Source organism: Macaca thibetana, chromosome 12, assembly GCF_024542745.1.
Source record: "Macaca thibetana thibetana isolate TM-01 chromosome 12, ASM2454274v1, whole genome shotgun sequence".
In the NCBI taxonomy this organism is placed as follows: Eukaryota; Metazoa; Chordata; class Mammalia; order Primates; family Cercopithecidae; genus Macaca; species Macaca thibetana.
The window spans coordinates 7,606,797-7,619,958 of NC_065589.1; the positions used below are offsets into that span (position 1 = coordinate 7,606,797).

At 51.5% G+C, this 13,162-nt stretch overlaps 1 protein-coding gene across 3 annotated transcripts in view; it reads right to left on the reverse strand.

Annotated features, from left to right (window-relative positions):
• SH3BP4 (SH3 domain binding protein 4) overlaps positions 1-13,162 on the reverse strand; it is a 101,518-nt gene that overhangs the window by 16,686 nt on the left and 71,670 nt on the right. For all 3 annotated transcript variants that reach the window (XM_050752931.1, XM_050752930.1, XM_050752932.1), the window contains one exon: positions 4,276-4,526. In XM_050752931.1, the coding sequence (XP_050608888.1) occupies positions 4,276-4,393 (118 nt within the window). In that variant the 5' untranslated portion in view covers positions 4,394-4,526. The remainder of the gene's footprint in view (positions 1-4,275; positions 4,527-13,162) is intronic.

Genomic DNA, 13,162 nt, shown 5'->3' on the forward strand with positions numbered 1-13,162 from the left:
TTTGGGAGTCTGCTGACATTCTGGCTTCCTGTAATAAACAACTGAAAGAAAGAAAGGAAATGTTTCTTTTTCTTTTTCTTTTTTTTTTTTTTTTAAGTTGCCAAAGCAAAGAATCCATTTTTAGGTGAACTAACCTACACCTTTTCTAATGTGATTAAGTCCACAGTCATCATATTCTATCAAATTGCTCCCCCCTCTGCCCCGCCCCGCCCCAGAAAAAATCACCTGCCAGTTTCCTTTTCCTTTGAAAGGAAATAATCACACTTCCTTGGGAAAGTGTTAGGAAATCAGGTAGACAGTTTCTATTCATTTACATGAACTGGGTCCCAGAGATGCGCTTGGCTGGGAGCATCCCTGGGCCTTGAAGCCCCACCTACCTCCTCCTGTGAAATTACAGCAGGTGGTCTATCTAGGTGTCTCAGAGAACCCGGCTCTGGGATCACTGAACCAAGACTTGAATGGAGTCCTTAGAAACTGTGTGATCTCCAGAGCCTAAGACTCTACTCATGGTGGAGAAAAAGTATATTTCCTCAATGAGCTTTGGAAAGGATAAAATGCAAAGACGTAGATAAGGCACTTGTCATAATATTGCTTGTCCCAACTTGAAGAGGCACAGGATGTTATGTGAAATAGACATCTCCTGGCCCCAACGTTATCTTCTTCCATAGCTCTTATCACCAACCACTACATCATGTACCTGATGGGGTTCAGAACATGCTACCCCAAAATACAGTACCATGCGTATTTTAAGCTGGAGGAATTGGAGAAACAGCAGGTGCAGGAAGAACTCCCTGCCCACCCCTGAAGCAGGTCACAGACTCTCAAGTGGGAGGGGCCCTCACTGGATGTGGGGGACAGAGCATCCTATCTCCAAGGACACAGGGAATCTGCAATGCCCAGGCCTTGCTGTCCTCTGGCTCATGACACTTGCTCATGCTTTTTTTTAATCCCATCACATTTTTTCCAGGACTCTCCACACCTCATCGAACCCCTCAGGTTTAACTACTTCTTTAAGTCTTCATTTCCTTATGAAGAAATGTCTGCAATATACATAAAACATACATTAAGTCAGTTTGCATGCTTTTCTCTTCTTAATGTCTTTTGTTAAAGGGGCCCAAGCCAAGAACTCAGAATTTTTCCTTCTCTACATACCTTACACACACACACACACACATATATATATATATACAAAAAATAAAAAATATATATGAAAAATAAAATATATATATATTTTTTTTTTTCAGGAGGGGAGCCTCCATCTCCCCATTAGGATATCAGCACTATGAGAGCCTGTTTTGTTTGCTGTTGTATCCCTGGGCCTCGTACAAGGCCTGGCACAGAGCAGGGGCTCAATGAGTATTTGTGGAATGAATGATCATCGTGCGTGCATAAATGACACAGAGAAGCCATAGTCTGTGTTATTGGATCCTGGTGCTGGTCAAAGCAATGTCTGAATTCCCCCCGGGTATGCTCTTGTGCTCTAAAAAAATCATAAAACTGACAAATTATTTAATATGAGATGGAAGTGAACAAAAACCTGTGAAAGAAAATGGCTCTGATGGAGAAGTGGGAAGAAGTTATGAGGGTCAGGCTGAGGCCAGAGGATACAGAAGCTCTTCTCCCCTATTTCTGCTTGCTAGTCATGATCTCCAGGAATATCAACCATTTTGTCTCCTTGACACATCTACTGGAAATGTCACATAAAGATGAAAAAAACTAAATGGAAATTAAATAAAGCTTGCCGGCCATCAAAATCTTGCCAGAATCCCTCAAAGGTTATGTCCTTATTATGCTCCCCCAGAATAATTCCCTTATAGTCGTTTCAAAACTAAGAAACCAAAGCAATCAAGCATGCTTTGTGCATAGCCTAGAATGTATCAACGAGAATTATCACTCAGTTTCATCCAACTGAAGAATTAAGAACGGTTTCACTTAAAATTCCCAGCACTCTCCTTGGAAGAGAAGTCGTCACAGATTTCACTCAAGGGATCAGGCTTACCCAAGGGAAACCACCCCACTCTTCCTCTCCAGAATCCCAGGAAGGTGGACTGTTGTGTGATAACCCCTTCTAGACGAGGTCCTCCATCAGTCAACTGCCACCAAGCAGCCGGGGACCCTGGGGAAGGGCTTCCATCCCATCAAATGCCAGAGAATCCTTATCGAATTACATCTTAATGAATTCTGAGGAGTGTTACCCAGATTCACAGCCACCTCGATTCTGATACAAAAAAATCTCCCTGGGTTTTAGGAAGTTCAATGTACTGAATAATACATTTCCTATCCCTCTGCCTACGTTCTTCTGCAGGCAAAACATTCATCAGAGCAGAAGGTTCCACGGCAGATATTTTGGCTGAAATAAATTCCCACCTTGGAGTCTGTCTATCACCGGGATGTGCGTGAAGCTTCTGGCTGGCGCACTGCCTGGGTCACATGTGGTGCCTTGGAGGTAGACTCCCCAGGATCTCTGGGCGAGACCGGAGATCCCACGGTTCTGTCAACCTCAGATTCTCAAAACATCCTCCTCCTCACATTCGAGGCTGTCTTGTTTGTCTTCCTCCTCTAAATTTGGGAGTCTTTTAGGGATAACAGCCAATATTTCCTCCAGAGCACTGTCATTATTATTATTATTATTATTATTAATTTATTTATTTTGGAGACAGAGTCTCAGAGTGCAGTGGTGTGATCTCAGCTCACGGCAACCACCGCCTCCTGGGTTCAAGTGATTCTCCTGTCTGAGCCTCCTGAGTAGCTGGGATTACAGGTATGTTCCACCAGGACTGGCTAATTTTTGGTATTTTTAGTAGAGACAGGGTTTCACCACGTTGGCCAGGCTGGTCTCGAGCTCCTGACCTTGTGATCCGCCTGCCTCGGCCTCCTAAAGTGCTGGGATTACAGGTGTGAGCCACTGTGCCCAGCCCGCTGTCATTATTTTAAAAAGTTCACCTCACTTTAGACTCTGCCCTCCTCACTGTAACACTCTGCCCAAATCACACAATCTATGCTCCCTAGTCCTAGCTTTGACTTTGAGTTGGGCCATAAAGTAAAAAAAAAACAATGTCCATTAACAGAATCTGAAAAATAAATGCTTCAGTTATTTATGGCAACACCCAATCACTGTTGTTCTCTTATTAATAACATCTCATACTGGCTAGCCTTTTATTTTAAAGAACATTTACAGCAATGCTCAGGGATGCCAGCATCAATCAGAGGCAGGGAGAAGATGTTTGGGATAAAGGGGAAGGAGAAGCTACTCAATTAGACAGACATAAACACAGTGCGTATAATTTCTAGTACATCAGGATAGAGGATTACAACTTTATCTGGGGGATAGCGGTTTAGTTCAAGAAACATTTACTTAGCACTGACTTTAGGCCGGGGCTGAGGATACAAAGGTCAAAGTCAAGTTCCTACTTTTCAGCTGTGCTCCAGGCAAGACAATTTCAACAGCTAAGAGAAAGCCAAGGGATGATGATATTGATGATGATGGTGCCGTCACTGCAGCTGCCAAGCCCCGAGGGAGCACGTTGAGAGAGACTGAATGTGGCCTAGGTTGGGGCAGATGTCCAGGAAGAAAATGCCCTACTGGTATCAACCTTGGTGTCCAAAAGATAGGTCTTCTCATGAACTCAATTTTATGAGGACACTGGAGAAACCCGGAGACCCAGGGTTATCAAACCTTAGGACCACCTTCTAGAACAGGGATTGGTAAAGCACGGCCCTGGGGCCACACGGGGTTGTCTGCAAAAAAAAAAAAGTTGTCTTGGAACACGACTGTGGCTATTTAATGACTTACTTCTGTGGCTGCTTTCATGCAACAAAGCAGCAATGAATAGTAGTGACAGAGATGGTATATGGCCTGCAAAGCTTCAAATATTTCCTATCAGACCGTTTAGAGAAAAGGTTTGCTGACCCCTCCCCTAAGCCACCTTTTTTTCTTCTCTAGTGGTTCTCACTATTTCATCTATTTGCCACACCCTCTGTTCCCCTGGGTTTCTGCGCCACCAAGCTCCCTACCACACTGTCACTGAATTTTATCACGAAAAAAGAAACATACCCTGTATTAAGAAGGGGTTTCACTAATAAGGGGGAACCAAAAAATAAGACAAGCGGCTATGGTTCTAGGGCTAAACCTACGAACACGGTGAAGTTTAAAGAACTAAACTTTAATGATCTGAATGCTAAACTGGCGATCTTTAAAGCAGAAAAGTTCCTGAGTTCCAACTTGGAAATCCCAACGTTCTCCCTTAGCCACAGTCCTGTTCCCCAGAAGCTCACCTTTGACATCATTAAAGCTCGTCTCTGAAAACCCTTCGCTCAGGTCAATCAGGGTCCCCTCTGACTTGCAGCGAGGGAGGCCGCTGGAGTTGGCAGCTCGGATCCGCTGAGCCGCCATCTCGAAACTCGCTTCCCGGGTAAAGCTGCTAAGGCTTCATATTTCTTCCTCCAGTTATCCCAGCAGACGCTGAAGCTTCCGCCTCAAGCAAACATGCTGCGCGGCGGCATCCACTTGGCAATATGCCTTCTTCCTGAAAGTAGAGGAGGAAAAAAAAGTCCCCTGAGCAAGCGAAACATGGGTTCAATGGTAATTTTATGGGAAGTTGAATCCTCTTTCTTCCAGACTGTTCCAATGAGGATAGACCCATTTCATCCTTCCTGGCCCCACAGAGCAGAGCAGCACTTGCTCCTTGGCCTCTGTGCCCACTTTGTGCTTGTCTCATTGGCACCCTGAGCACACACAGCCCAGCAGTGTTTTCTGGCTATTTGCACCTGCTCTTCTTGGGAGCACAAGAGTGTTTGTGAAATGTGTTCCAGGCCAGCCCATTCATTACAGTCAAAGAGGAGGACAGAGTAGGACTGTACAGTCCACGCTGCTAGCTGCAGGGCTCGGAAAAGGAAAAATTGGCTTCTGCTTGTTCAGAGTGGTTGATGCAGGAGCAGTCATCATGGTGACTCGGCCCTGGGAAGCGGCCATCAATGGCACAGCCCAGCAGAGGCCCCAAGGGTGATGCTCCCTACCCATCCGCTGCTGAAATCCCCCCTGCACCCCAAATAAACAATTCTAAACACAACACAGAGCGGCCATAAGGTATTCTCAATGCAACGTATGCAGATGCAATGTATGCAGATGAAACCAGGGCATATTTACTGAACCACTGTAACTAAGCAGGAAAGATCTTTCCGTGGAAGAGACCCCAAGAATCACCCCTAAGGCCTCTGCTTTTTTTTCTGGACAGGCACACAGACAGGACAGAAGCATGTTACGGGCTCTGGATATGAATGAGGTAACTGGCTTTGAGCAGGCCCTTCACCGGGGCCCAGGAGAAGGGACAGGAAGAGCAGTGAGCCGATTTCAAAGCGGTGAATTTCATATGCTCTCCAAGAGAAACTGGCAGACACTGTCATAGCAGGCCACAGTACGTAGAGCTCTGAGCAAGCAAATCTCACCCCTACATAACCAGGCACATATACGATGGTCTGAGGTCCCTTATTCCTCAATTGCTCTATCCAGAGACAGCTGAGAATGTAGCTTCTGACCCAGCGTGCCGCCTTTACCTTGCAGAGACCCAGAGGCCCTGACACCACCCTTTGCAACGTTTCTGCAGCAGCCGGGACAGAACCCTGACCATCCCCATTCTTCTCCCAGGCTCCAAGTGCAGTGAGCACGGCTTGGAGGGCCCCTGTGCAGTAAGCAGAGCCAGGCGTGTGTCCACATGCTGCTATAGGGGCAATCTTGTGTTCAGTATTTAACCCTGCCGAGTCTCAGCCACCGTCACCACTGCATCAGAAGCTGCAATTCCAGCTCCGAGTGACCGGCGGACAGTGGCTCAAGGGAGGCATCGTTTCCACGTCAAGGCCTCAGAAGGCTGCACTCTGCACCTGAACGCTGTCTGGACAGAAGGCATGTATTACGGACTGAACTATGTTTCCCTAAAGTCCTATGTTGAAGCTCTGTCCCCTAACGTGATGGCACTGGGAGATGGGGCAGTGGGGAGTAGTTAGAGTTACAAGAGGTCATGAAGGTGGGGTCCCCATGATCAGATCAGCACCTTTATTTGAGACACCAGAGAGCTTCCGTTCTCTCTCCCTCTACCACGTGAGGACACATGAAGCCAGGAAGAGGGCCTTCCCAGGAACAGAGTTGGCCGGCGCCTTGACTTTGGACTTCTGGGCCCTGGAACTGTGAGAGATGAGCCTCCCGTGCTGGAGCCGCTGGGGCTGTGGTGCTTGAGCGCAGCCGGCAGCAGGAGAGGAAGGCACGGCGGCCACCTCTCTGGGGAGGGGCAGAGCTGCTCTGTTGGGGGCCCCTCCCTTAGAAAACACCCACCTGAGGCCAGCCTCGCCGTCTCTCCTACCCAGCATGGTAGGGAGGGGCGGAGTGGAGACCAGCACGCACACAGGCCAGTTACTCACAGGAAGGAATGAAGCTGTTCTCCCCAAACTGGGTGGTCACAGATGTTTCCATCTTTCCCTATGAAGTTACAATGGTCAGGTCTGCATGCTCATTCCCTATTCCCGGCCCCAGAGAACTGTGCGTTGGGGAGACCACAGGCTCCCTGGATGCCCGGGACCCAGACTGCCTGGCTGGAAGTGACGGAGCTCAGGCCAGGAGGCAGCCTCCTTCCACCCCACACTCCACTCCTCTGCTGGGGTCTGGGACGCTGAGGCTCAACACTGACGGGACAACACCCTCGCCCCCTACCAGAAGCGGTGACCGAGTGGCTCTGTCTGCACAGCCTGCGTGCAGAGCTGGATGAAGGGGTCTTGCCGCCACTTGAGAGACCCCCCTACCACAGCCAGGTAGCCCGGCAGCCCCCAAATGCAAGGGCCACATGTGCAAGCCCCTGGGCTGCTTGGAGGCCACTGCGGAGACCTCAGTGATGGCCACCTCCAGAGCAGCCTGACTTCAACAGGCTGAGTGAGGAGTAAAAATCCTTCCCATACAAAAATGCGGGATCATTTACTGAAGAGAATTGATGCGGAGAGAAAATGAAGAGACCCATGAGTGGGTGAGGGGAGGAGCTTCAGGACAATCGCAAGCCCACAACCAGTACTTGCCATGCGGCCTTTCACGTGTGACGGTGACAGTTCCTGCCTGAGAGTCTCCATCTGACTGCACCCGAGGAGGAGGAAAAGTCAGGGGGTGTCAGCTGTGAGGGCAACTGGAGCCCACCTGCCCATCCGGTGAGGGACTGGGGTGCCCCCACCCCCACCAGTCCAGAGCTACTCTGAGGACTGCGCCGGATGAGACTCTGGGTCACCGTGGCCGAACGAAGGCTCCTGTTAATCACCAATGTGTGCCCTTCCCACTGGGGCCATGACTCTCCTGCAGAAGGGAAAGGGCTGCCTCGGCCACCATGGTCACCCCGCCCCCTCATGACTATAGCATTGCCTGGTTTCCCAGTCACACCAGGAAGAATTATTTCATGGAGGGTTAACAAAAAGTCCATCTGGGCACAAGAGGGAGGCATTCCCAAAAGCTGCCTGGCATGTCCTGGCTCTGCAAAGCTGTCAGCAGAGATGGGCGTCAGGCACCTGGGGCTCCATGCAGGCTGCTCAGGACATTGCCAGGCCCGGTGGGGCCGAGGGCAGTAATAGGAATGGGGTCTGGAGAGCACGACTGGTGACATAGTGAGGCCCAGAGAGCTCCCACACGAGGTGAGATGCTAGTGAGTGTTCAGTGAGGAGGCGGCGGCGGCCCAGAGGCCTATGGAAGGCCTAACAGGTGGGCGCAGTGAAGACCTGGCTACACCAGTGTGGAGGGGCTAGAGGGATGGAGGGGCTATGGTGGGGCCCGCATCGAAGGCAGGAGGCCAGGTAAGCGGGCGGAATGCGGAGGTGAAGGTCAGTCTTGCCCAGGACACCCCAGAAAGCCACTGCAGCTTTCCGATTGAGAAAGAGAACTCTGGCTGTAGACAAGGGAAAAATGGAAGTAGCAATGTCGTTTTCTTTGAAAACTACTGACATACGGCCTCCAGCACCCTGGGGGCAGAAGAAAGAAGTCACAGAACTGTGCACGTGGTTTCTGGAGATGCAGCAGTGTTTGTGTTTATTATTGATGGAGGGGTATGGCCACTCCCCTGAACCAGTGATGAGACAAAAAGCTAAAGTGTTCGCGGTTCTAGAGAGAGATCTGCAGTCCTCTCCCCATAGAGGAAGCCATTCAAGGAAGACGTGTCAACAACTGTGGACTCTGCCACCCTTGCCCCTTTTCAGGCTGAGAGAAGCCAAGCAAGGAAGTCCCACTCCCAGGGCTCAGATGCCACCATGTTCCCACGGGCACCACTGAGCTCACTCACAGGCAGCCCTCACCTCCACGCAGCAGGTGGGAGACGTGTGTCCTGTGGTCCTCAATGCTCTGTAAATCCCCAGATTGACAGCTTCTTCCCCAGGGCCAGAGGGAGGCTTGACCCGTCCAGACATTCAGGGGTGAGTAACGGAGATGCCCACTGTCTGAACCCTCAGGGCCATTTTTACAGTACAGAAAGAGGGCAGCCAGCCCTGGTGTGGACTGAGTGTGGAGGGCTCCCTACTCCCAAAACCTTCCTGAGCAGGTGGAGTCAGACCGAGGGCTAAAAGGGAAGCTCTGCTCCTCCAGACACCACCGCATCTACAGAGAGCTAGCACGGGATGGAGAACGCGGCCAGCACCACAGGGCTGCCCTGTGTGCTCCTCGCTGGGATGTCAGCTCTGTTCTGTCTCCTACAGCAGAATCCTCTCCCCTCCCACCTCTCCTCCTCCTCCCAGCTCAGCCTGGTGTGGCCGCCCTCTCTGGTCACCTCCTGGCTGATAACCTCCCAATCTCCCCCGGATCACCCACTTCCCCCGATGGATCCTAACAGCATCTCTTATACCGAATAGATGTGGATGCTGACGGTTACGTGTCCTCCCCTTATAGCACAGGCTTAGCTCCAAGCTCCACCAGGCACCATCCCACTGCGTCCTCAAGGGCCCTAGGCAGCAGGTACCAGACTTGGCCGCACTTTGCAGATTCCATGAAAACGGGCTTGGAGAGATCACTAAAGCAACTTGCCCAGGGTAATGCAGCCAAGACGTGAGCCTGACAAAACACTCTCTGCTCCCAGCCTTGCTAACTATTTCTTCCCACGCCCAGGGTTGCCCAGGCCTTCGCTGCCAGTGGCTGCTGGGCCCCTGGAGCTCCTCAAGCTCCTCGCCATCCACCTCTGGTGAGCCCTTGATTTTCTCAAAGTCATGCTGCTGTCCTGCTCGAACACCTCTGGACAGTGCTCACTGCTTTTCAAAGAAATCAGTCTGCTCTCCCCTGGCCTGGGATGCAAAGCCCCCCGCTCCTCAGTGTCCACCTGTACCTCCAGGGTTACGTATCGCCGATCGCAACCCTTCAATCAATCACCGGCCACATTCGCTGGAACTTGCTGTGTCTCCAGCCGGCCCAGCACTGTCCACCTCTGTATTGTTCCTTCAACTGCTGCTCGGAGCAGCCAGGCCTCACCCAAGCTTCCAGGAAGCCCGTCTTCTCTCTCCCCATCTCTTAGCTCCACTGTTCCCCAATCCTGCGAGGTCCTAGAGTGACTCACCAGTGCACGGCCTGCGGAGTGCGGGTAACCCAGAGCCTCAGATCCGCCTTACCCAGCCCGAGTGCCACGCCCGTGAACTGGTCCTTGCTTTAGTAGAAAAGTAGGGTTGTAAAGGGCACGTCGCTGTGACTGACTTTATCATGAGCTCCCAAAGGTTCATTATGCTATCTTTCCTAAAATTAGGTACTTGTATGAAAATGTGCACAATAAAACATTTTTAAAACTAGAAAATATTAGGAAACATGCATTACCTACCTTCCCAGGCACGTGCCATGAGAGAGAATGTGTGTTCATGGGTGTGGCTATCTCCCCTTGGCTAGAAAAACTGCTAAGGAGCCACCAACTCAAATGCCCAGGCAGCCTGAGCCCCCTCAAAGCACAGGTGGACATGGCTGCGTTCCCATTCTGTTAACAAGTGGCTTCTGAACCTCAGACTCAGACAACCCCCTGTCCACCAAGTGCTCCCTTCAGTACCTAAGGTGCAACTTGAATTTCCTGGATCCAAAGCCAACTCTGGAGCTTGCCCCAAACCCCTGCCCCTGGCCTCTTCCATTTCAGCCATGTAGGGCAGCTCCATCCACCCAGCCAAGAAGCCGAACATCCCTCCCCGTCCTCCCTGCCCCGTCCCTCTCTCATGCACTCCTGGTGGCTCCACCTGCAGAACACAACCTCTGGCTGACCTCCCCCCAGCACCTCCACGCCACCGTCATCTCCCAACGCAATTACAGTCATCAGCAGGCCTGCCTGCGGCCTGGAGTCCACCCCTCAATTAGCAGCTGGAACATTTTGAAAAGTCAGTCAGACACCCTCAGGACTCTGTTTGAAACCCTCCAAAGGCTCCTGGACTCTCATCAGCAGCTTCCAGTGCCCTAGAAGCCCAACATCATCAGCCCCTGTCCCATTTCCTGCTGTTCTCTGCCTCCCTCCACTTGACTCTTCTGCTCTCCATGAAGTTCCCCAGGTACCAAGCCCCTCCCACCACAGGGCCTTTGCACATGCAGTGCCCTCAGCCCAGAAGGCCCCGGCCTAGACACAAGATGCTCTCATCCCCTCATTTCATTCAGGTCTTTGCTCAAATGTCAATGCAACAGAAACAGCCCTCACCCCATCCTCTTTCTCTGCCCTTCTTTATCACCACTAGACACACCATGCATAGACTTGTCCCTAGCCCAATTTTTCCATGAGAATCTGAGTGTTCCCAGGACATAGGACCATCTGTTTGTCTTTCTCTGTTCCTGTCACGTGCATGGTTGCCTCTCAAACCCGAATCAATGAATGAATTCGGTTTCAATAAAGATGACTGTTTCAGAGTTACCTTGGTAGGTATCTCTGGGATAATCTTCAAAGGAGCCAAACGGCTGATGTGACAGGATTATACTCAGGAGACTGAATTTAGGAATTCTACTCTATTCCTGAAACCTAAGCCACACGTCCTCAAAACACCAACAGGTTCCCTTGGTGGGCACCTCGGGTCTACCTAGACTGCCCAACAAGCTTGGCCACCCTCTACTCAGTGGGTCCCAGTGGTTACTTCTCCAGGACAGCCTGCAGGTGCAGGGCCCACCCCGGGCAGGGCAGCTACCACTGGATCTCAAGACCCCCTAGAAGAGCAGGGCCCATCTCACCTCTTGTCTTCCCAGCCGGGGTCAGGTTTAGGAAGACAGGAAGGCATATTTGAGCTCATAACTGATAAGTTTTTGCTTTTTCTGTGCAAAAGCTGATTCATCTAGAGACAAAAGAGGCTGCTCTTGGCTCCTCCCCAGGAACCAAGAGGGCAGCCTCTGAACAGACAGCATCACTGCATACAGAAGGAATCACTGACAGAATCCGGTGGCAAACTCAAGAACCCGCACACACCCCCTCTGCTACGGCTGCTGTCACGCCATGCGCAGACTCCAGATCACAGAATACTCTCCCTGTGGCCTCTGCCAACGATCTGCCCCAAGGAACAATTAGAGAACAAACGGATCCAGAAAAACCAACCAAACGAGAGCGTGTCTGGGGTGGAGAAGGTCTTACGGGAGCCTCAGGCTGAGCGCACGGACTGCTCATGTTCTCCTCTGTTCTCCCACGGCCACGAACCTGAACCCTGCAGAAGGAAAGCAGCCAGCCTGGAGGGAATCGAGGCATAAATACTGCCCTTGCTCCTCCCCTGCCAATTCCCTGCGTGCCTTGTTTAGGATGACTCATTCTCCATGTTTGATGATAATTTCTGGAGTATCATGTTGATTTCATCAGATTTCCTCCGGCTTAGAAAACAAAGAGCGTGAGTTTCCACCTGCTCTCTGTAATTTCTGTCACCAGCCTCTGTCAATGGAAACTCATCACATCTGCTCACCTCCCTCCCTGAGCAAGAGTGCGTTCCGGAGGACCCTGAAATCCACAGACGTTCCTCCCCAGCAGGTCGGTCCTCCTGTTACTGACGGCCTAACACCCAGCACCCCGCGCTTTGGACCCCATCGCTATAGCGGAAAAGCCTTCGGGGTCTGGGGGCCTGGGGGCCTGGGGTGGGTGAGAGGGACACCTGGCTTTCAGAGTCACTTGATGGGACCACAAGGAGACTATGGGTTTAACACCCCAGCTCCCTCTCTCACTCCAAAAGCAAAATCATGGAAATCTGCCTCCTACTCCTGACCCGACTGGTCTGGGCAACAGCCCAAGTGGAGTCAACACGTGACTGGTGTCCCTGCCAGGAGGTTTCTGGGCGTGGCTTGGCAGGGAATGCAAGGCTCCGACTCAGGGCGAGGACCAGCCCAGCTGCAGTGAAATCCAAATCTTTCCCGCCACCTTGGCAGATGCCCCTCCCTGTTACAGAAGCCTGATCAGCAAAACCTTTCCTAATGCACCCGGAGCACGGTCTATGGTCATACCACCCTGAACGCGCCTGATCTCGCCTAACGCACCCAGGGCACAGGAGGAACACGCTGCCCGGGGCTCGGGCGGGCTGCCTCTTATTGAGGGAGAAAACAGCACGGCCCATTGGAAGGCACGGGCAGCCACCGACAGGCACACCGGCAGATCAGACTCACTCACAGTGCCCCTCTGGGGTGCATTTCCCTAAACAACTGAGTTCAGTTCAGGAGGTGGCAGCGGTTATTTAGAGCCAAGGCCATGCCACAGAGTGAACGAATGAGGAACGAGGACAGGACCACGCGTTCCAGTCGGAGTTTGAGAAAGGTGGGCATCTCCCGGGTGCCACATCTACCTGGGACCACGCACAGAGGTCACCTTAGTGAACATCTACTGAGTGCCGGGCTCTAGCAACGAGGCTCTGTGCTCAAAACTAGGGATAGAAATAAATGGAAGAGAGTTGGTTTTGAAGGAACCCATATTGGAGACACACCAACAAAATGGAAGACCTGGAGGGGAAGGAGCGCTAAGCTTCTCCGTGCCAGACACCAGGTTATAACTTGCACACATTCAAGGCTTCACTGTGGGTGCAAAGCTGGTGACTCAGACTCCGGAGATGCATGGAAGACAAGGGCCACGAGTTGCCACTAGGAGCTCCTTGCTTGCTCAGTTTTCACTGTAAAAAGTAAGATGGCTAGCGCGGCTGGAGTCAGGACTCCAGATGTTTTCACCGGCCAGACTAAGAACATCTGAGGCTG